The sequence below is a fragment of the Embiotoca jacksoni genome, unplaced genomic scaffold, assembly GCF_022577435.1.
Source record: "Embiotoca jacksoni isolate LCO1_2020_lvr unplaced genomic scaffold, fEmbJac1.0.p SCAF_15, whole genome shotgun sequence".
Lineage (NCBI taxonomy): Eukaryota > Metazoa > Chordata > Actinopteri > Embiotocidae > Embiotoca > Embiotoca jacksoni.
Genome location: NW_027185285.1, coordinates 14460427 through 14486089, shown reverse-complemented (window position 1 = coordinate 14486089; position 25663 = coordinate 14460427). Strand labels below are relative to the sequence as shown.

General features: G+C 41.8%; 1 protein-coding gene across 1 annotated transcript in view; it reads right to left on the bottom strand.

The window, feature by feature from the left end:
• Positions 1–21560, bottom strand: part of nfixb (nuclear factor I/Xb) — a 126791-nt gene extending 105231 nt beyond the window's left edge. Inside the window, 2 exon segments of the mRNA XM_069149830.1 lie at positions 17835–17870; positions 21099–21560. Coding sequence (XP_069005931.1) covers positions 17835–17870; positions 21099–21125 — 63 coding nt within the window. The 5' untranslated portion in view covers positions 21126–21560.
• Between the last annotated feature and the right edge of the window lie 4103 nt (positions 21561–25663).

Genomic DNA, 25663 nt, shown 5'->3' with positions numbered 1-25663 from the left:
TGGCCCTTCATTAGTGCAGCTCTGTGCTGGCGGAGCTCGCCTCCGTCCTCTCCTGCCCAGCTGAGTGTCCCTGACCTCGGACGGACCCCGACACCGGCTCCCCCTGACCCCGCCTCGGACCGCTGACAGAGAGCCAGGGCGTGAGGAGGGTGGCGAGGAGACGGGGAAGAGGAGATTCAATCATTTACTTAGGAGTGCAGAGATGTGAGGAGGCCGGTGAGAGTGAGGCTGAGACAGTCAGGTGTACATTCAGTCTGGGAAGTATTTAAAAGAAGCATCCTGATTCTTGGAGTTCAGGATATTGTATTTGTCTCACTCTTCAGAGGATGTTTGTGCTGTGTGGAACATTTGACACAACACAAGCTGTTTCCCTGATGCTATAGAAACCATGTCGTCTTTAGCTTGCTGTTGTTTTGGACTGTAATCAAAATGAATGACCCTCTGCTGTTGTCACACTCATATTATTTATGAGAAATGGAGGGGGGGGGCACAGTATTCAGTTTTAAAAAGAAGAAGTACAACTACCCCACAACGCCCCACACTCCGTGTTACTGTGGCAAGCAAATGATGCGTAAAGATCCACGGAGCTCAGCGCCCTGCGTTGGTTGCACTTATCTGAGTTTACAAACCGGCACGTTACTATGTGTGAAAAATCTGCAAGCAATTTGCGGTGGCTGCGTGCTAACGTGCCCGGGGTGGACTGTGTGGGGTGGGGGGGCCGCCGAGGAATAGGCACGCACGGCACATTCCAGTCCCACAAAGCCGCTCCGCTGCCTGGCTGCACTACAAAACGGTCCGGGCCCCTTCCGAACCTCTGGAGCTCCCGTTCTGTCCAAAATCAGCCACTGTGTTCGATTTTCCAGCAGACACATTAATCTCACACTTCAAATCAAAGTATGCAACACAGACACGAATATGCACAAGAAACACTAGGGGTGGGGAGTGTAGAAAAAAACCCACTTACCACCTCCAAACTTATCTGTAAGTGTTCTTCCTAAAAGCAGTGAGGTCAAGGTGAGCTCGCTGACTTAAAGCTATTTTGTTTTTGTGATTCTCCTTAGAGATTTTATAAGACAATATTATTTTGTTCCTGCTCCAGGAGGTGTAATACATGTAGAGACGTGCAGATGTACTTGGATGAAGATGACAGTATTGATGAGCAAGCTGGGAGGAGTGGAGGAGCACACTAATCATACTGTATCTTCCACTCTAACTTAAAAAGGAGTGTGCTGGTAATCACACTGCTTAATGACATGGAAGGGGATACTGATGATGTCACGCTCTGGACTTACCTATGAAATTAAGTCGCGGCCTGAAGCCTCGTGATATTTTTTTTTTTCTTGCTCACACACACGAACGAACACACATGCTCAAAAAACCTCTTCCCTCAACCAGAGCTGCCTGCTGCTGTCTAGAAAGAATGCGCTGTTGGATGAAGGAACCGCCCTGCATCTCACTAACATGTGTGTGCGTGTGTGTGTGTGTGTGTGTGTGTGTGTGTGTGTGTGCAACCGGCCATGCTGGGACAGGCCGACTCAGCACCACAACAGACATGACTGAGTGTTTTCTCACTGTTCCAGCCAACACACTACTGCTGCTCACACTGCTGCCAGTGCAGACCAAGTAACGGTGATACTACTGACCGGACTAAGACATTGTGCCCTTTGTGTTGGTTTCACCTTATCTCTTAGACATTTAAACAAGTAAATCAAAAAAAGGAAAAAAAAAAAAAAAAAAAAAACGACTAACGGCTAATTCCCAGCTAATTCCCAAAATTTCACGAAGATCCAAATAAAAGGCTGCCAAAGTGGCTGGTAGAGGAGACCAAGTTACAATCCACAGCCAGCTTTTAGCAGCATTTGGCTGGTGGCGGGTGTTAATTTTCTACCCTGGTAAAAACCAGCTCTGTAATCGGTAAACACGGTGCGCCTGGCCTGCAACAAAGAAATGCATTTAGCAAATTCATTCTCTTTGATCCTGAATTCCTATTTTGGTTTGATGGAAGGTGATCCATTTTTAATGAGCGCGTCAGAGACATTCACCACATTAGAAGTGAGATATCATATTGTTTGAACGGTATATAACCAGCCAGGAGCTGGGAGCCTTCGCTGTATACCACATTATCTTTGATCTAGACAGTCTGGTTGACATGCATCACAGAGAATTACAAGCACATTGATTTGTCAATAGGCTCAAAGCAGAGCGATGTTACACCATCACCCGCCTCTCATAAAAAGATCCCTTTGCATTTAGAAATAGAATTTCAACATGGCCTGAAATTAAAAGGATCTTCAGGTTCATGTGTTAACTTGCCGCTTAGAAAAGCTGTAGGGCTTAACTCCTCTTTTCAAGGAGATGAGTGTGAATTGCCAAAGTCAGCCTTTCACACACTGTCGGAAGAAGAAAGTGAGCTGAAACAACACGATTGTGTTTTCAAACGCGAGACAGATAACGCACTCGAGCAGAACGCCGGTGTTTGTCGCCCGTTTGAAGGTAAACCCGACTGCAAACAGGAGTGTTGTAGCTCTAACTGAGCTTTGATACATCCTCTCCATTTCCTGAAAACCACAATTAATGCTCAACTTTGCAGTTTGGGAAATGCTCCTGTGAGGTTGGCGCTCGGTGTGGTTTGAGTAACAGGGCTTTGTTTCCACCCTCCGTCACCAGGTGCACCGCATTTAGGTTCACATGGATTTACGAAACAGCACAAGCGCTCCTCAACGCCACTGGCCCATGTCTTATTGTATGTCATATACAGTTCAGTGTTATAATATATTTGAATGCGTAATCTTAAAGCCAACTAAAGCTGTCTAACCTGAACTTCAATCTTTCATCACACCTGTTTGTGATTAGTGCTGAAACAATAATCACATTAAATATACAGATTTCACCTTTCAAGTTCACAATTTCTTCAGGCTTCCTCAACACAACAATCAGCTGCCTATATACAAATTGAAAGAGGTTTTACTTGCGTTCATCATTTCCCCTGTTTAAACCGACCTGAAGTGATTGCTTTCTAACGTGGTTTCAATGGAAGTAATGTGGGATAAAATCTACAGAATGTTTTATGCAAAAATAACAGTTTAAGTCTGAGTTAAATCAATAAACCGGAAAAGTTACAGTATTCCTTGTAAACTTCCTCTTAGTGTCTCCACAGTTACCGTTTCCTGGTTGAGCTGCTGAGGACTGTTCACAAAAAGAAGCCATTTTGTATAAGTATGTTCTCAAAACTTTTACTGTATATCAATATAAAGAGTAAATAAAAAAATAAAAATAAAAAAAAATCCTGCTATCAAAATCTTGATAAAGTAAAACTACAGAATTATTATCATTAAATTACTCAATATATCAAAAGTAAAAGTACGGTTTGGCGACATACAAAGAGAGTTACTGATGTTGGATTATTATTGCTGAATCATAAATGCGTAAGCAACATTTAACGAGTCAGTGAAGGTTATTAAATACTTTATGTATGTTGGGAAATGAAAGAGTTTGTGTTTGTCCACCAAAAGTATGTCAACTGGTTTTTAATTCACATGAGCCTGTGAAGGAGCTGACCAGTACTGTACATGGTAAGCATTCAATATAAGGCTTGTTCCTGCAGCTGGAATTCACACAAATTCATTAATTTAAGAAAATACTTAAACACATGAATGCGCACTGAAAACATGATGGATTATTCTAACTGCAATGGTAGATCTTTTTCTGTGTTTTAAATAAAAAAAATATGGGGCGAGGACACAACTGTCGAGTAGAACATGAGGGAGATTTCTTCTTTTTTTTGCAGGAACAGATGCAACATAATTTAATTGGAGAAAAATGTAAATTAGTAAAATAACTAGCTATCGCATTTATATGTAGTGGAGTACAACGTATACAGAAACATGGAAAGGAACACAACTTTGTCAACATTTCTGAGAACATTATTGAAGGAAACATTTGCATTAGGAAGGGATCTCTTAATGGCCTGTGTGAACAGGAGGGATCGTGGCACCAAGTAAAAGCTGACTATTATAAGACAGACTTGAAACTTGAAATTGGGCATCTTTTATATTTGAAGACAACCTCTTATTTCACACAGTATCAAATGCTATTTATTCCATATTATCTTGTTTCAGTTGTTCATTGAAGCTATGACGTTTATACAGAGGTAACTATATTCAAAAATAACTCACTATATATGAAAAGCACATACTCCGCTATGTTTGTTCAACAGCTGCAGTTACTGTTCAGATTAAGACTTAAAAATTATAAAGTTATGGAGTCGCAGGTCAAATTCCACTTTAGTTGTTGGCTTTTCTACCAAAGACAAACTGTTCAACCAGCTGCAACAGTAAAACGCTGCTTACAGGTTAATTCATCAACGTTGATGACCAAATATTCAAATGTACAATATGATATATTAGCTGTTTAATAATATAACAGTCATGGCTGCAGTTTTCTAGCATAGTGAATAGTTTTACTTTCATACACTTTGTTGATAAATACTTCTTCATTTTTTTTTTTTTTTTTATAAATTCTGACTTTGAATGCAGGACTTTTACTTGTAATCGAGTACTTTTAGATTGTTGCATTGGTGCTTTTACTGAAGTGTCACAATTGGACCTCTCATGTCGTTCATGGCCGATTGTATCACCCCGACCAAAGGAAACATTCTGTCTTGTGCACCGTTTTGAACGCATTTCTACAAAATATAATGCGAATAGAAGCGCTGAGCTCCCTGCTTTGTTGTTTGAACAATGTTTGTCAGGACAGCATGTGTTTACAATGACTGGCCCACCTTCAGCAGAAAAACTCCATTCATCAGATAAAATGGCTTTATTGGCGCAAAGATATTCAGATGCAAAAGTAGCAGGCATTTGTCTGCTGCAGCGTCTTAAATATGACTATTTTTTTCCACATTTCATATTAACTGAATCCCATCAGATTTTTTGACAAAAGTTATAAACAAAAGCTCTCTTTGCTTACAGTATGAAATTTGTAAAAAAAAAAAAAAAAAAAAAAAGTCTATTGCCGGAGTAGACAGTAACATACCATGACTACTGATAATTAGCACCCACAGGGCCCTAAATGAAAAGGGTTATTGAGGTTTATGGTCACAGTTAGTTTGCAGGCATCACACTCTTCGTGGTCATAATGGCTGCGGGCGGCCCGCGATGTGGAGAACGAAAGGCTCTATATAAAAATGGCATATGGACTCCAGTATACAGAAATAACATGCCCACACTAAATAATTGTCCCTTTCAGTCCCTGCTACCATCACATCGCCAGAACCACAGTCGGCATGAGGGGAACAGCAGTGTTGTGGCTCTGAGAAACAGAAGGTACGAGACACACACACACACACACACACACACACACACACACACACACACAGATAGACAGAAAGCCGCTGGCTGCCTCTCCACAGTTGTCTTCCGGCCCGTATTTATCTTTGAAATTACATCTGAATATGGCATCAAGTTAAATCAACAATGTCGTTAACCTTAGTGGGAAGCCTGCGGATGAAGGGTGGAGCCTCGATACAACAGACAGGTCAGAAACTTTCTCAAATTGCCTGATGCACTGATTGCACACAATCTAAACTCCGAGACATATGTGTAGCGACAATCACAGAGCAGGCCAAGGCAGAAAAACTCCCTCCTGAATAAACGCTCCAAGAAAGTAAAGCCCACTACTAAAGCAGTGTTGAACGCTTTGCAATCAGACAAATAAAGGGGCAATCTAGCACACAATCAAACTAGAGATTTAGCCTGCTCTGCTGCCAACAGCTAGGGACCTCCTCTTTCTGAACAAGGGATGCACTATTGACTACACCCCCCCTCTCTTTCTGTCTCTCTCTCCAGTCTTCCCTCTCTGCCAGTCTGAAAGGCGTGATGCCAACCTTTTCCACCACTGGGCATGCTGCCCTGCCCTTTATGCAAATGCTTTGCCGCCATCCCTAACTCACAACCCCCACTGTCTCACCCTCCATGTCTGCGCAGCCCCCTCATGGCCTCCTGTCTATATATTAGTTTTTTGTTTTTTTTTAATCTGTATACGTTTATGTTTAAATTAGCCAAGTAACTGAGCTGTGGCCATAACTTATTAATTAAACCTTGATGACGTGATGTCCTGCGTGTGGATCTTGAATGGAGCGAAGAGCTCCTCATGCAGCCCGTAGGCCTGCACTTTGTTTTGTGCCCTCAGTGGGCAAAAAGCACCAACCAGGGGCGAATATTTGACAGAGGTGTGGTTGTATGTGTCTGTACGAGCCCTGATAAAGAAGGACATCTCCCAACAAAAAGAATAGAATAAAGACAAAGAGCAGGAGGGAGGGAAGGGAAGGAGGCAGGATGAAAAAGAAGAAAAGAATAGGTGAAATAATTCCTGCAATTAGTTGCTGCTTTACACATCACATTTGCATTCATTAAAACGTCCATAGAAACAGATTTAGTGATGGCTGCTGTCTTTAACTACCAAGGTCACATCACTGCAAAGAAAATAGACTATGTCAGTACACCACCAAGAGTCCAGCATATTCATATTCATGAAAAACACACAAAACACCTGATTTTTAGGGTCTGGCAAGATGCTGAACTGGAGTATAATGAGGGGTTAATAATCTTAAATGAGAAAGAAAGGGTTAATAATGGGACTTAAGAGAAAGTCAATTATGGCTGCCACTGACAAGGCAGTGTCACAAGTTGGCAGAGGGGCTGAATAAACAAGGTTAGTTGTAAATAGAGAAGAACGGGAGGACCGAAATAGTTAACAAAGACAGGAGAGGATTTCAGTCAGGACAGAAAAACATACAGAAATCTTCATCTATAAACTAAAACAAAAGAAACAAAGGCCAATGAAGGAACACTGAGGGGACTATAAAAAGAGAGCATGGGGACAGACACAGGGTTAACAAAGTGGGCTGTAGGCTGAAGGAAGAGCCCTGCTAATGCTGTTAAAGCAGAGCTTCCGCTTCTGCCGTGAGGCGAGCGTCGAGCAGCACAAACAGGGCGCAGGGTCCACACAAGCTGGACGGATTCAAGCTCACACACACCACAGGAAAGGAGCTGGGACCATAGGCAAACACAGTACGACCAGATACACACACACACATATTTAAACACAAACGTCTCCTTACATGCCCCAAGAATACCAGGACATGCGGTCTGCTAAGCTCATTATTCCAAGCGTGGCACAAAAATGGTCAGAGTGGATCTGCGCATTTATTTAAAAATGCTAATAAATGCTGTTCAGTAACTACATTTCACTGTGACATTTTATTAAGTGAACAGGTCTCCCCTGCAAAGGAAATCTTGATCTCAGTTGCATTTAATGGGAATTTTTTTTTCCAGATAAACAAACAAAGACGTCTAAACCCCAACAGTCTAAACCAATAATGCAGCACCGCAACAATCTCCAAATATAAACTCAGAAGCCTTATTTCCCAAGCCTCCACACAATGGCTGTTCTAATCTTCTGAGAGAGGATAGACAAATAAACAAACCCAAACAGGTTGGTGGAGGGAGAATTAAGATTTTAACACCCTTTCCTCTTTTTGATGAAAGCCATTACAAACACACACACACACACACACACACACACACACACACGCACACACACACACACACACACACACACACACACACACACACACACACACACACACACACACACACACACATCCCTTTCCCCTCTTCCTTTGCGGACTTCCTTGTCTGAAGTTGTTGTAATAAAGTTTTCAGAAGCCAACATGGTGCCAGTAAGTGACGGCAGGCAGCGATGAAGGAGGAGCGGGTAAAGAGGGTCAGAAAGACGTAACAAAGGAGGTAGAGAAGCATCACCCACACTGATGCTTTAAGCAATGACTCTGACAACACGGATGAATGCTCTGATTACACCAAAGTCTACCTGGTTAGCATTTATAAAAATGTAAAAAGTAGTTCATAACACACATGTCATGCAGCTGTAAGCAGATATAAGCATTTAAAAAACTATAACTGATCCTGATGGCACCCATGAGTGGTGACTGGTGTGTAAACTTATAATGAACGACATTATAGTAAAACACAGCTGTAATTATATGTCTTAGAAAATTGTGTACGTTAATAATGTATTAAAATCTCCTGAAATTGGCTTCTCTACATAATGTTGCGTTATAATCATGAAATGCCGCTCAAAGCTTTTGGTTTTTATACATAACTGTTACATGAGTGTTATTTTTGGTGTACATGGTGTGTCTGCAAACTGCTGATCTAGCTCTTTTGAACCTTAGATGGCACTGATTGTTACTGATTAGTAACATGATGTCTGTCTACTGCAGTTTTGGATGTCATTTTGGGGTTTTAGTTTAGTAGAAAAATCAACACTAACATTAAAAAAAAAAATCCAACAGTAACATAAGAACAATACTGCTCACTGGTGCTATGTTGACCCAAACTGGGTTGATTTTGACCCCCGGATTTTTATTGTGTACGTGCGTCAGTGTGCCGTTTATAACACTGAGCTGATGGCAGCGTATCCTTACAACATGTATGTCTTCAGCATCAATAAACTTACAACAACAATAAAACGTTACAACAGCAAGAAAAACACACATCAAGAGAAATATCAGGATGTATTGAAGGATAATTAGCTTCTAAAAGACCAAACCCAATCGCAGGGAAAAATAGAAAAGTGTATGTGTGTGTGTGTGTGTGTGTGTGTGTGTGTGTATGTGTGCATGTGTGGTGGAAGGAGGGAGAGAAATGAATGAGGCCTTTTCTTACAGCAGGGCCCAGATCAGAGCTCCTAACTATGGGATTTGGTGCTGTTGCCTTTCTCCCCCTGGAGGGAGTAATTAGGTTAGGGAGGACAACTGCCGCATTGTTTTAACAGAGGAGGGATTGTGCAGGCCAAAGTCCCACCAGCAACATGCTTCCCTCACAACAAAAATGCCAAACGGATTCTGCGGCGCTCAACGCACACAGACAGAGAACAATTTTTGGGGGGGGGGTTTGCTTCTTTAAGTTTTTCACGGTGAGAAAAAAAAAATCCGTCTTTTTATGCAGCGCAGGCCTCTGTGCTGTTTGTATCCTATAAAATGTCAAATATAGTCCAACAGTGTCAGATATCCTCTTCTGTTGTTGCAGTTGTTGAGTTCTGGCTCTTTTGTGGGACTCGGTTCCCTTCAGAGTAACTGCGTCTACTCTCCCCTGTATCCAGAGGCTTGGCAACATACACCGCTCCTAACTAGTATAATATGGTTATGATGCATTTGCATTCCTTCCAATCCCCGAGGAAATACAATACGCCTATATCGTCTGTTTTAATCACGGTCTGCTTCCAAGGAAAGTAATAGGAGAATACAAACAGCTACAGCTATAAAGAGGCTTTCTCAAATATACTTCAAGTTCGTTTAAATACATCCTCTGCTGATTGATAGAGAGTAAATCAAACAAATCATGCTGGGAGAAAAAATAGAAGGACATGGAAAGCTCCCCAGTCTACTGTATTTACAATACAAACTATGGCCTCTTTCAATCCCGCCCATTTCCCTCTCTTCTTCCCGTCCTTTCTCTTTGTCTTCGTGCTGTATTTTTTTCTATAATCTTTCTGACGTGAAAGAGGAAAATAACTCTGCTGTCATTTCCCTTCCTCTCCACTCGTCTCATAACTTTCGGCTCCTGCAAATATCCCCCAAAATGTTTTTTTTTTTTTTTTTTAAATGAAAAATAATAGACCATAATATGCACCTCTGCGTACCCGCCCACACCATCCCTATTCACTTTCATCATAAATCTCCACATCCTGGCTGCAATATACAGTCAATTTCTGGTCCCCATATGAGCCTTAACTCTGCCTTGCAAAAACAGGGGGAAAAAAATTAACACAATGAATAGAATAAATGTGTGTGAATTAATATGTGACTCTAACAGACAGGTCCATGAGGTCTGCAGGAGGCTTTTTCTCCGCCGCAGTTTGCCACAGGTGGTGGAGATGATTGCTCTTTATTCCAGATGATGACCATAATGAGGCCAGTTTTGAGTTTCACTGTGCTTCTCTCAAGACGCCGTGCGTGCTGGAGAGACTGACAGCAGCTTGACACGTCAGACAGCCGACCGCTTTCAGGTCCGCTCCCTCCACGTCCCGTTTCACCAGAGCTCCAAAAACTGCAGCCACAAAAGAGGAGCGGCGCACACTACTGTTTCTCCATTAGGGTTGCAGGCGATCACATCACAAAGAGCGCTCCTATAAGAATATTGCTCAGAGAATATCTAGACCAGATAGACAGTTTAATGACAGGAAAGCAATGAGCTGAATGCTGCAGGGAAGTGAATTTATAAACTGTCATAACGAGTGTTTGAAGAGCAGATTGTCCCACTCGGTGAACTCGCAGAGTAAAGTTAAATCTGGCCCATCTGTGTTTTATATTTTCACAGTGACATGAAGTCCTCATCCTGCACTGAATTTTCCAGTCAGATATACAACTTTCCATGTAACACACACTAATCCTAAAGCTATTTCTCTGAGCCTAAACAGAGCAGAAAGTTTATATCTGAATTCCCTCACAGAGCACGCTGCAGCTGTAGTTGGGATAGTAGTTACTGGCTGGCTGGACCAAAAGGAGAAGCCACAGAGTTGTGTTTGAGTCTAACCCCGAGCACTGCTTGGCCTCGATCTCCTCTCCACGCTTTTCTTTTTTTTTTTCTGACAAAAGGTCTATTCGACTCTACTGTACTCCGCTCCTCCGACAAGGGGTTTCAAACGGCCTCAGGCCCGCCGCACCGGCCAGCAAACACAACTTACAAGAAACATAGAGCGCGCACTCATAACCAACACATACACAGACACTTCCACACAAACACAGTCAGTTAATAACACACAAATTCCCGCCCTCCAGCTCTGTTTGCTCACAGCTGCCAGGCCTCCTCAGAGTTCATCTGAGGTAAAGATATGTTATATTATGCAACCGAGTATAGATTTTCCACCCTTGGCGCCGTGCCAACTTCCTGCTCTGAAGAGCAAGCTCGAGCGCTTTGTTCCCTGGGGTGACAGCTATTCCTTGCCGGACGGGGTGGCCGAATTAGATACACAGACAAAAACAGAGAGAGAAGGTAACAGGAAGAAATGAAAGTGAACACAAGCAAGCAAGTAAGAAAGAAAGTCAGAAAGGACAACGAAAAGAAAGACAGAAAAGCGTGGAGCTTTGCCAAACTACGTTTTTTCTGTAATTCTTAGTCTGTATTTTAAAATCCTCGTTCCAACTTCTACTCTGTCTTTTTCCCCAGCTCTTGAAATCAGGTCACAACTGTTTTCATTACTGTTTGACTTGCGGGCTCATAAGCCTCCAAGCGTCAACGTTCCTCCACCCACCCCCAAGACAGGAAAAGATTTTCCCTCCAACATTAACCCAGTAAATGCCTATTAAGCCTGATCACAACCTTAAAGCCATGTTCCCCGTGAAAAAAAAGAAGTCCTGGACACAATAACTGCTGGGCTCATAGCTGAGGTGAATTACACTCCTGCATGGTCACTGGAACAGCACACCCAAAACACGGCTAGTATTTTACCTCGGCTGCAGCGCGAAGCAATGCAGCGCGATGATGAAAGAAAGCCTCAGGAAATCTGAGGTACAATCAACGAGCCAATTAATGTCTCTTTATCCATCCTCAACTTAAAGAAGTGTTGAAAAGATGATGAATGCAATGACATCATCGAGCGGCATCACCATGTGATGTCATCCGTCCCTGACACCACCATCACCTCCCAATTAACTGTGGCCTGATGAAGTCTTTGTCCTCACTGTTGTAATTACCTCCCCCGGCCAACCAGGTGGGCAGAGATGTTTCTGGTAATGAATGGATCTAGAATGTGTGTGTGTGTGTGTGTGTGTGTGTGTGTGTGTGTGTGTGTGTGTGTGTGTGTGTGTGTGTCCGCTGTACATTTCACACACACACAGTCAGCTATACATTAACAACACACCAACACGTCACATACAGCAGGCACAGAAAGCAACGTGATTAGTTTTAGGAAAAGATCATGGTTTGGGTTCAATTTGACACAGTCACAATTTGTTTAGATTTAGACACCAGAACTACTTGGCTGCAGGAAAAGATAATGGTTGAAGTTGAGATAAAAAAAATTATACGTAAGTAAGTTACTTCACATATGTGAAATGTTGACTTTTGTTTTCTTGCGTACTTAAACATCAGTCTTCTGGGTGATGAATAAATAATTGATATAGTTGCAGAATATTGGAAAAACAGTTTCAGGTGCAGCTAAAGGTACATTTCAGTTTGCTAAAAGTAATGGATGAAGGGTTAAAATAGTTAGCTGGAAGTAACTGTGTCACTGTTAGCCTACTTGTAGCGCATAATAATGTTCCTTAGTTGACACCTCCTCTGTTAGACAACTTAACAGAATACCAAAAGAGTGGAGGATAACTTTCTAACAGGTCACAAGTTTTTAGTGCAACTTTATGTAGCGTTGTTTTCAATATTCACAAAATGTCAGGTTAGCAAAAGCAAGAACAGTGAGTATTTTTTTATCCAAAATTCTCAACTACAGCAAGCAACTTCGGCACCATTACGGAGATATCCTGCTGTGTCATGTCACATTTTACAATTGGCTGAAATAGAAAATAATCAATGAATAATTATCTAAAATGACTCAAAAGCTTGCCAAAGCAAACACACAAATGGACATAGCGCAGCTAAAGATAAAGAAATTAAATAAAGTAATTGTGTAATTGATGAATAGTTAAAAAAAATAAAGCTTGATGGTCGATGATGTTGGGTTCAAATGGATATAAAACATATTGCAATAATTTTCACTTTTACATCATTAAGGTGTCAATTAGTGTTCAAGTGATTTAAATGAGCACATTTGGGATGTGACATCTTACTTAAAGGGAACTTAAGTTGTTTTTTTTTACATGGTTGTGTGGCCAAACCAGACAAAAAGCAGTGGAAACCGCTGTCCTTTATCACACACAGTCTACTGCTGCAATAATCGGAACTGGTGTGATTTTTTTTTCCTGAAAAAATGCACACCTGCGCCTCGTGTGATTAATTATGTGCAGGTGTGTAATTCATGGAGCACCACACAACATAGCTTGTATTCATAGTTAGGACTGAATTCAAACAGACGCATAAAGAAAATGTAGAGAAGGATTGTTTCTGAATGGGTGAACCAAATGTGGCTATAACTCCTGTCTAATTCATGAGATGATAACGTCTACGCGTGTGCCATGTTTGTGTGAATGCCTGCATCTGCCACTTTATTTATTTCTTTATTTTTTGGGATAGTGCGCGCATGTCTGAGAGACCGAGTGAGACGGAAAGTCAGCCTGTGAAGAGAGGCTGCAGTCTCACACACAGAGGGAGAACGGTGGTCAGATTTCATCCAGATTAATCTGGAAGCTTTGTAATGAGGGGTCTACTGTATATATTTAGCCGGAGCAGTGAGATGTAGGTCAGACAGACAGGCAGGACAGGCCAAACAACATGCCCAGATTGCCCACACTGAAGTGACCTTGAGTGGGACGTCAATGATCCGCAACAACAACTCTCTATCTACTCCTGTTGACCTGTGACAGACTGATACAATGACTTTGCACGCTACTTGTTCTGCCTGGTCACAAAGTGTGAGCCCCCAGGTTCCACTTTGTGAAACACAAAAGAAGTGAGACATTCAATATCATACCGCTTGTTCTTTTACGGAAATGTTACTCGTTGATTAAAAAGAAAGAGCAGAAAATGAATTGCTGTCAACGTTCGCTCCGTGTGTTGATACTGGCACGTGTTCAAATTTACTCAATGCAAGAACAAAGCACGCTCAGAAACATTTCTCAGTCTGTCCTCTGTGGCTCTAGACACGAAACAAAACTAACTAAACACTGCGAAATGTACAACATTTTTCATTTTACAATCTGCAACATGACTTTATTGACTGCAATCCTCTATAGCAATGACAGTTTTGGCTACTGGACTCATTATGGTATCTTTGAAATAAATAAATAGTTGGTGTATGACTCTCAATTTAATTTGCAACCATAAATTAACATGTGCAACATCAGATTAAGACAGTAAAACTGATATCTTCACTCGGTACCAAGATGTATGAGCTTCACTGTGCGAGATATATGTGTACAGTTTGACATTCAAACCCATTTTTTTTATTTTTTTTTCGCTCCCCTTAAAATGGAGATTGAGACATAAAAGCATTGCTTTGTGACATCACAGCTTCTCTTGAAGCCAATTCTTGTTCAGTTAGGAACTTGAAAAATAGGGAGCAATTGTAATTTTCAGCCTTTTTAACAAGGTAGCTGATTTTTTTATATGTCTTCAAACAATTCTGGAGGGGCTCGTTAAGTTACTGCAACAGACTCATCAGTTCTAAATGAGACGCCACTTTGCAGTTCAAACGTTTTGCCCTTAAAACCCACTCTAGTGTGAGCCAGCTGTGACAGAAAAGGGCTGGAATTTGACATGTCTCTGGCGCTAATAGATTCACCATCAATTCAAAGCAACCTGAAGAAGGTAAAGAAAAAAATATGTATCTCATGATGTATCTGTGTAAACTCCAAGCTACCACTCCCTTTCTCTCTCTCACACACACACACACACACACACACACACACACACACACACACACACACACACACACACACACGCACACACTTTTCAGTCTCATTCTTTCACACACACACACACAAACACCACATGTGTGCCACTACAAACACCTTTTCCTCGACTGCCCTGTCAGATCGGTTGTCATAGCGTTCCTAATAGGCGCACAATGTTATTGAATTTAATGAGTCAAAAATCAAAGGAAAGAACACGCTGTACTGATGTGTTGAGCTTAGCAATGACAAATCTCTCAAATATTCACCCAATGCATCTCTGTGTTTCAATCATGGCTTGTTCTGGTAGAGGCACACTTTATCTTGTTGGTTTCTAAATTGACCCTCCCCCTCCACACACACACACACCCCCCCCCCCCCCCCCCCCGGCCACACACACACACACACACACACACACACACACACACACACACACACACACTACACTCTATCTCCCCCTTGCCTTTTGCTTTCCTCACATTGTACACTAAGTATTTTGTGTTCCTCTGTATATTCTAGCTCAATTATGTAATTTAGCACCCATGTGTGTGTGTTCAGTAGCCATGGCAACAGCACAACATATCGGCGACCACAGAACCGCACTGGGGCCACGGGCACTGCCAGGGTTGTGCCAAAGACTAATCCATGCCAGAGGTGACATGAGCGAAGGAAAAGTGAGGCGGGTGGAGACAACATGACACACACATGCAAAAATCTCACACACACACACACACACACACACACACACACACACACACACACACACACACACACACACACACACACACACACACACACACAGACAGACAGACGTGTGTGCACACAGAACACACCAGCATATTCCTCTCCCCTCTCCTCTCACTCCTCGCCTTCCTTTTAAAACACAAGCACACACACTGGATATCCTCCCATTCTTCTTGGCTGGAGCTTCCCATGGCAATAGCAGTAGGAATCCATTCTCCACGGATGCTGGGACAGCTGTGCTGATATTGAATGGGACACAGTTGGTTCTGCCTCTCTCTGCATGCAGCTCGAGATAAAAACTACATGCTACTTAATTCAAATCTATATTGCCTGCTGCCAAAATGCGCCCAGCTCATCTCGTCTTTGTATCCGCCACCAAAGACAGCTCTGAATTTCTTTGCAAAAATTGCCGTAAATTTTGCTCCTGCTGACGCATGGTGGCCCCCAGTCACCAGCTGGCAATAAACAGAAAATTTATGATAAAGACAAAGCCATTAATCACAGAAACCTTCTTAAGCCTTTCCGATATATGCCTCGAAATACAGCATGTCCTGAGAATGCCAATAATCCACAACATGCTACCGTGTTTTTATGAAGCTGCAACAAAAGCTCACATTTGAATCTCTGTGATGTCAGAACAACCTCCTTGTTTCAGGCTGTGGCCTTTTGGTGGCACCGATGGAAGCAGGGCACAAATAGACAAAAATTCCACCTTAAATGAGCCAAGCAAGAGTGTTGTGTGTGTCATATTTTTGTCTTTTAATGGTTGTGGTTTTGGAGATGGATTGGCCTGCAACTGGTTTTCGTGTTATAAATGGAACACAGTGTCCCAGGCAGCGTCTGGCATTATGACCTCCTGGTGTCCCGAGAAGAGAGGGGAAAAGATCCGGCATCGCGTGCACAGCACAAAACAAGCAGCACAGCCAATCAGGCACTCTGATTACACGTGCAGGCACACATCTCAACTACGAGAGAGCACAATAGATCAGCCCTACCTGTCAATCAAATGGGCTCTGAGTTCATTCTTCTGTCTGATGGCCAAAAGCAGAGTGCTTTACTGGCCGCCGTGTCACTTTTCCACACAGGCATCCACACAAGTTAACTTATTCTTTCTGTTTGGCATCACTGAGTCAAACTAGGGCTCAATTAAAGTGGTGTGCAACTCAACCAGAAACCCACAGTGATATCACAACTTAACATACCTATCAGAGAAATGTAATACAGCCAATAAGACCACTCCCCAACTGACTTTGCTGCTTGCTTTTAAAGAGAAACTGCAGCGAGGACTTTTTGGAGGTGAGGGACAGTGGCCTGGAAACTGACCGCTCACAGGCCGAACTGGCATGAAGACATTTCATGGCAACGAAGGTTTTAGGTGCATGTTTTCATGTCCTGTGCGGACGCTTACGCACACGCAAGCACAAGTGTGTCTTTAGTTCTCAAAAAGTCCAACATTTTCTGTTTATTCAAACTACGCTTCCATTCGCTTTTAATCCTCCAAACAGCTGTTCCAACTCATTCTCCAGACCATGGGAAGAGACAAAAAGAGGGGGGTGGGGAGTGGGGGGTCACCAAATATGTGTGAATGTAAAGTTAATGCTTCAAAGTCCAGATATTGATTACATCAATTTAATCAGATTTTCACATAAAATAAACTAGCTCATGCTTTTCCCCCCTTGAAAAATTGCTTTGATGTTTTCACTGAAAATAATGCTCTCTGATAATGGCTGATAACGACCGGTGGTGACGTAAGAAAAATATAATACATCCTCTTGGAGAAACATATAGCGTTGATAAAGAAAACTGCAGCATTTCAGGCTGAGAGGAGACAGCAATAAGTCATGGAACTGAGACAGTGATCACAAAGCAGCGGCGACTTCTGACTATTAGACGGATTAAGAAAATAGACCAAGGAAAATTTTTTAATAAAGTTCATTAACATCATTGAAAGTGATCTGTCCGATAATTAGCCTACACTAAAACAAACAGCAAGTTACTGAGCATGAGGAAGGAAAAGTGCCGTGCGAGGCAGTTTGTACTGATGCAGTTTAAATTAATTTCAAATACATTTCAAAGTGGCATTAAAATAGAAAAAGGGATATTTGTAATGTAATATATTTTTCTGTTTTCATAACTAGGATCTGATTTTGACTCTTCAGACATTAAAACACAATGCTGCCGGAGCTGCAGACAGGTTTTGGTCCGTCTGCTGCATAACTGCTTTGTACCAGAAAAAAAAGGTCTGGTCTGACCAAACAGTTTCAAGAACATATTGAAAAAAATGCAACATTTCACTAAGTGTGCAAAGCAGTAAACGAATTCCCTCTTTCTTACTCGGTCTTATAATAATTCCAGCTGCAGGTCAGCGAGAGCGACACAAAAAAAAAAAAAAAAAAAAAAAAGAAGAAACATTTTCTCAAGATGGAATATGTACAAAAAAGTAAAATAAGAAAAAAGAAAACACATACACCTAATGCTGAATAAATAGGGACTAAATAGGACTTACCACTAAGGCATTGTTTAGAAGGTGAGTAGGGTAATACTTTAGTGTTGAGAGGGTGTTAAGAGGCGAGGAGAGCAGGGGTCAGCGTCCAGGCGGGCAGAGGGGGCAGAGGGAAGGAATAAGTTAAAATGTCGCACCAATGAAAACAGTCTGAGATGACAACATTATGAGCTGCATACAGATTTCAGCACATTTATAAATGCAATAAAACCAAATAGTCCATTTGTTTTACGGTGCAGATTTTTGCTGCGTCATTGTGGCCTGCAGGGAAAGGGCACTCAAGTTTGGGAAAAAGCGATAAAAGCGATCAAAATGTAAAAGAAATTGTATTAATGATCAAAGATTTTAAATATATATACTACATACTAATATATATATTTATAGTAACTTTTTCATTAACTATAAAAAGTTGTTTTCATCCCTGACACACTACAAGTCGCACCATCGTGTCCTCTCAGGGCTTTCTCTGTAATTTGCTTCCACTCCGCACCGTCCGTCACATCCCGCCACACTGCTTCTGCAGCGAGGCTTTTATCACGGTTAATAATTCATTCGATTGTTTACAATTGTTGCCATATCCGAGGTCCAAGTTTGATTTTTTAATTATTAACAGCAATTAAATAAACAAAATGTGCCTTTCCGTCTGCAGACGGAGCTGCAAGGGAATACTGAATGAGAGTATGAGAGAGAGAGAAAGTGTGTGTGTGTGTGTGTGTGTGTGTGTGTGTGTGTGTGTGTGTGTGTGTGTGTGTGTGTGTGTGTGTGTGCGTGCGTGCGTGCGTGTGTGTGTGTGTGTGTTTGAAGAGAGAGAGGAGGTTGTTTGCATGGATAGCGAAGTTGTTTTTGCACACACATAACGGAACAAAATTATTAAAAGAGACAAGTAATACTGTATGAGGTGTTATTCATGCTGCAAACACACCTCCATGGTTTTCATGCTCGAACAGTGACACACTACAAGTTATCATTATGTGCAACATGTGTACTACATTACTCTGTATGTGCTTCTGTTGCCACTTAGTTTTAATTAAGGAGAAATTTATGCAGGTAAATAAAAGCTGCTTTTGTTACGGGATTATCTGCTGTAGAATAATTTTCATCCATTGCAGATAAAAGTCATCATATCTGAAAGGCTTGTATGGAAACACACACCAGACACTTTTGAGCTGAAAGCATCTTTAAAAAAATATATATGCGTGTTACCATTTTATACACAGAGCAAATCTCGATCTATAAGCAATATGTGTGATGCATGTAATCCTATTTTACCAATCTGTTTCTATTTCCTTTCCATTACCAACTCAGCTGCCCCCTCGCCCACCCACCCACCCCCACCCTCCTCTGACTCTTAAAGTCAACACACTAAGTAGCCTTTAATAGTTTCTTCAATAAAAGGAAGAATTAAAGGGAAAATAATAAAATCTCCTTTCCCTTTCTGGTGTCAATGAAAGTCTGACATTATGATCTGAGCTGCTAATGCTTTTAAATGGAAACCAGACATGACTTGTGCCCGCATCAGAGGAGCCGAGAACATCCTCTCTGCCTCTGGTAGCAGAGCCGTCACATGGCATATGATGGGAGAAAACCTCTTTTAATAAAACCACTGTAAAAATCAGGAATGAATTACACATCAAACGGGGGCCCTGGCGGTCCACTGTCAGACGAAGCCAATGAGGGATAAACAAGTCTGCTTTATAGGAGGAAGACTTCCAGCAGCTGTGGAGGTCATTGCAAGCGGTTAGCTTAAATAAAGAAAATTAAAACCTTAGAAATGTAAAAATAAAAATCCTCAAGAAAAATATTTAAAAGTCAAGATTTTTTTTAATTTGGGATTTTAAATTTTGCTATTTTTATATTGATTTGTAAAATACATGCTGGTGACAGAACTAAGGAGACTTTATTAGCGTTGCATAAAGCTGTCTCCTCCCTTTCTTCTGAAATTACACTTTTAAGCAGACATTTTAGGCTAAATATGGAGTTTTACTGCAGGACAAGTGTCAGCTAAATGCAAGTAATTATGAATGAAGCAGGAAAAATATATTTGAAAAGAGTTCAAATCTGACTCATAAGTCAGAGAAACAATAAAAATCTAGCAGCTATTACAGTTTATTACAGTGCCATTTTGGTGTCAGAAACGCAGTGTGATAAGAGCAATGTACTGCAACAGTGTCCGTCACTGCATGGTATCAAATTTAAAAGAAAGTTCAAATGGCTTCTCAGTTTGAGACATCTCCTCACACTGATCTTTCCTGGCAACAACAAAAGAACAAAATATTAAATATGATGTACAATTCAAGTTCTAAGAAATAGCAGCCCTTTATATTTTCTATGTGAATAGCAGGCAAAAGACAAGACAATAGTTTATGATCGTCACTATACCTAAGACAAGATGTCAGTGAAGGTTATTTTACTAAAGCTATTAAAATATTGTCATATTTATTTTATAAAGGTCGTCTAAATTTACTGCAACACAACAAACCAACACAGTGCTGACTACATGTAGAGGAAAGAAAAAAAGAGACAGAGGCTGAAATATAAAATCAATATCGTCCCTGGATCTCTATTAACCGGTAACTGCACGTGTTCACGTGTTGCAATTCCAATAAAAAAAAAAAACTAAAAAAAACTTGTGAGACACACGAGTGGTGCAGCAGAGCTCCAGAGAAACACCATCACAGAAGATGCATGCAGGATGACTGTGCTGCTCTTCAACGTTTATAATTACACACGCGCGCGCGCGCGCGCACACACACACACACACACACACACACACACACACACACTAGAGGCTCAAATCTCTCGCCTCTCCCGGTCTCAGTCCCACATGAAAGCCGCTCACACTCCTCTCACCGGCCAGAAACTTCAGCGAGCCTCCACACTTGGAAAAATCTTAACAGCAAAAATATCAAACTCCGCTCCATGTTCTGTCTGTTGCTGCGCTGTGCTTTCTCCTCCTCTCGCAGGCTCCCCTCCTTTTTTTTTTTCTTTTTTTTTTTTAATATGAAATACATTTCGGGAGAAGCGCCATTTTCTCTCCAAAACCATGTGCGGTGGAAATGCACAAGAAAGTTTCATGCGGCAAAACGCGCTTCCAGCCGCGACGAGCGTCACAGAGTTTAGGTGAACTTTCAGAGGGATTCCGATCCAGAAGGACGCTCTAACACAACTATAACACACATGACAAATAATAAACAGCGGCAGCGCAATAAAAAAATAGAAACCGGCGTCCCCGCCACCCAAACAATGAAAGAAGAGAAGAGAATTTACCTGTGTCAAGCAGTACGGGGAGTACATGGTTATTTTTAGAAAGGAGAATTGGAGAGCTTATTTAAGTTGGATGGAAGCTCGGTACAGTGCTGCATTGCAATCGCTCGCCGTCCTGTTTCTCTCACTCCATGCTGCTGCAGCTTACAGTAACCCCGCCTAGAAAGTGAAAGCTTGCACAAACTTTCAGAGAAAAAACTTTGTCTCCCTCCCCTCTCCTCTATGCTGGACTTTTATCGCTCTCCTCTCTGTATCGAACTCTCCCGAAAAGCGCCATTGTTTTATAATTGCGCGGATTCATCAGAGGGATATGAGCATAACTTTTAGATCTTGAAGTGAGATAAATCTTTCTTTTGATGAACCTTCGGTGGGGATCGGAACCGCTGCGCGCAGCCGACGGGCTACATCCGCGCTGCCCTGCGTCTTTCACACGGTTTGCTGTGCTTTAGTTGCGTTTACTGACTCCTGCATTCCATATGAACATGCAAATAATGATCAGCGGGCAGATGAGCCGTTGATTAGCATATCTGCGGTTGACGTAAAGGAGACCCGTAAACGCATCATCAGCGTAGCTCAGAGTGAAACGAGTGAAGAAGCTGCACATCCATTTTGAGATTTGTGCAACCTTTTTCGAGCTCATGTTTTCAGAGCGCCTCTGATTTAACTGATAAAATACTAAATCAATACTGCCTGTGATGGACAAGCCAGGTTTATAAATCAAACTGCATTTAAACTTCTACAATATTCTGTTACAGCTTCTGATGTGAGGATTTCTCTCAAGTCTTGCACATTAAAAGCTCAAGTTTGCTTTGGATTATTTACATAATTTCATTTGCAGGCATTTGAGTCAATGCATCATCTCATCACAGTTGTAAAGTTAAGTCTATTTATTTACTGAACCATATTTGACCCAGTCTGGAAGCCACAACTGTAGTTTAAAAACCAGTGAAGTGAGTCCAAGCCAAACAGTTACTGCAGCTTCTACTATGAAGACGAAAACGCAAATAGTGAAGACAGATATATCTCAGCATCTGAGCTGTATCAAAATACTAAACTGGGGTGTGTGAGGACACAGGGACTATGTCTCTCTCTCTCTCTCTCTCACACACACACACACACACACACACACACACACACACACACACACACACACACACACACACACGCACACACACACACACACACACACATAAACAGTAGTGAGTGATACACATATCACATAAAAGTCCTGGAATAAGGATTTTTGGACCAGATCCCAAGTGTGGTACAGTGGGAATTTTGGGCGGGAGTGAAGTCATTGTAAAGAAGCCTAGCTGAAATTTTTAGGCCTGCCATTGGAGTCCCATGGATTTATGAGGCCTACTGCTTGTGCATTTCTACCGCAAGCCTCTGCAGGCGAAACAAAGAGATCTGGGCTCTGTGTGGCCAATTACTGCACGCGGCCAGATACGCGAGCCAGAGACGCAGGCGGGGAGGGAGAAAGTGTGCGGTCAGGAGGGTATGCATGCCACAAAACTGTAACCTCCTGTCCTCGCCGCCGCACAAGGTTATAAGGACCAGCATTCCTTTCTGTGAATCTGATACATGACTAATATGAAACACACATACACGGACACACCCTGTGACACACACACACACACACACACACACACACACACACACACACACACACACACACACACACACACACACCTTTCGGTTCCCCTTTAGGCAGGTGTATTTACTTTATGATCACTGTTGGCTACTTTTGGGGGATCGTCTTTGTTTTTAGCTCACTTATCATTAAAAGCACAGTGAGCGCAAAAGGTTACAAGTGAGCTCTTATGCAGGGACCCCCCCCTCTCTCTTCCCAACACCACCACCTCCCCTCTCCCCTCTCTCCTCTCCCCTCCCCTCTTCCCCCCCTCCCTTTATAGAGTCGACTTGCATGCAACACACGCAAAACCCTCCTCTGCCGTGGCTCCTTAAATGAGCCACACATTTAGTGGTCTGTGTGAGTAAATCTCTCATTAAGTAACACATGGTAGAGCCATATGCTTTGGTTGGTGGGTCTGCTGCGGCTCTGCTTTTTCACACGCTTCAAATATACATATTTACCACTGCTCCAGAGTGGCCAGCGCTGCGATGACTTCATCCAGCAGCTCGGCGCTGTTGTACAGTCGCACCAGAACTGAGGCTCTCATTAAGAAATGATCAGAGAAGTCAGTCCTAACAATCCTGCAGCCACTCTGTCAGCTACTTCAGGGGAGCTCAAGGGCTCTGGGTGTGCAGAACAGGTTATTCAAGGATGAGAGAAACTGCCAAAGTTGCCTTAAATGCACACACACACACACACACACACACACACACACACACACACACACACACACACACACACACACACACACACACACAGTATCACATCGCAGCCGGTGTTGATACCACACCTGTCTGTAGGGTAGAAGGAGATGGGATAGAGAAAGGGGAGATAAGCAAGAGTGCGGTTGTGTTGTTTGTCTGAGCAGATGTCAGCTCAAGCAGCACATCATTACAGTGCACAAGCAGGGCTTTACTTAAAGTAGTGGAAATCTCCTTTAAAAATCTCCGTCTCACTAAGTCTGTTCCTGCATGTAATTTGAATCCAATAGAAACCAATTTGATTCAAGTATTTTCAGCCAGCCCTCTTCTCATGTCTTGTCACAGACACTTAAAGTAGCAACAAGTTGATTTTTTTTTTTTTTTTTTTTTTTTGCAGAAACAGACCAAAAGTATGACTAAACTTGTCGATTTTTTTTTTCTCGTTTTTTTTTTTTTAAACAAGGTTTATTCAGGAACCTGACTTTTGAGGTTGAAGGAGTTACAAATATTGAACTGACAAATTGACTGTCATTTACAACATGAACATATTAGACGGGTGATAATATTAATACAAATTTGATTTAGAACAAGATACTACATTACGCATTTTACTGTTTAACATCCAATCGTCAGTGTATACTGATAGACAAATGATGGTGACACTGATTAACTGTTTGCACTGATACTGATGTCTTTTACCAGCTCAGATCATTTATCTGTATAATTCTAGTTTTCGTGTTTAATCGCAGATAGAAATGCCTTGATAGGATGGAGATTTTTAACAGAGCAAATACACCTCTTTTTCAAAAAAAAGATTTTTGGTCAAATATATGATACATATTTGACCTCTTCAGGCCTTTTTAAATATTCTCAATGAAACAAAGCAAACTGCTCATACCGCTTATTCACAACACAACCACACTTCATTTCTCCTTTTAAAGGGATGCCAGACAATATGGTTGTGGTTTAAAGCATTGAAACGTCTCAGGACCATAACGCTTTCAAAGTAGGGTGTTTAATTCATATTTCCAAAATATATATTGTTTAAAAAGTGATGGCATTGTCATCCCTTAGGAACTCTCAGGGCGGCTCTGACATGTAAGCAGAACACAAAAAGACGGCGAACGAAGGGAGTCGTGATGCACTTTCTACAACACTGAGCCCTGACGGCAGACCTCCTGGTGAGAAGTTGGAGGTGGACACCCTCCTGTGGATGTTCTTGAACTCGCTGCCCCCGGAATCCAACACAGCCACAGCGCTCCTACCCCTCTCCAAAAACTCTCTCCTACCAGCCGCGCTACTCAATTACAGCCATAATGGTTCATTTCTGTACCCCGAGACACACGATACACTGTAGCAACCCAGATTCTCTGTGAGACTTGGCCAAAGTCTTAACTCTGGGAAACAAAGACTGTAGCCTAGAAAACTGGCTCCCACCTCATTAACAATCCCATTTTCAGTCATCTACAGACCCCCCGCCCCTCTATCACCACCACCACTTTCTCATCTCACCCTCCCCATCTCCACTCCTCTGTTTTTATTACCATTTTATATCACGCCGATCGTTGTAAATTCTCTGAGCTCGCTGGGTGGACTGCTCACTTTCTTTAACTTTCTACTCCTTTTTCTTTTTACACAACGAGGCATGCTGCACATTATCGTTGCAATTTTCACTCCCATGAGGCGGGGGTGCTTCGGTGAAGTTGCAAGGCCCCGTTTTTTTTTTTTTTTTTTTTCTTAAATGTGCGTGTGGAAATAATAATTGTAATGGTTTGCAGCTGAGTAGAGGGAGCTGTGAATGACATTATGATTGTGGTGCAATTACCAAGAGCATGAAAACAGACTGTCAGTCATAGTAATGAGTAATGACTCCAATAACACATTTAACACCAACACATTAAATAATAATAATAACAACAATAACAATAATAATAAAAAATAATAATAATAATAGATGCATACCCTGTATGAATCTGATACTACAAAGCATTCAGGCATCCCAGGACCTCTGGAGGGTTCTTCGTTCAACAGAAAGGTTTCGGTTGCCTGAAATGTTAACACAACAGTCATAGATTCATTAGTTGACACCGTATTTAGGATCAGAGAACTTTAAACACACAGAAAAGCTGTTTGCAAAGCTGCAAAAGCAGATTTTGTACGTGAAAATCCTCCTCATCCTGTAGCTTGACCTATTTAACGATCATCCTCAAGTCCCATCACCAGATAACTAC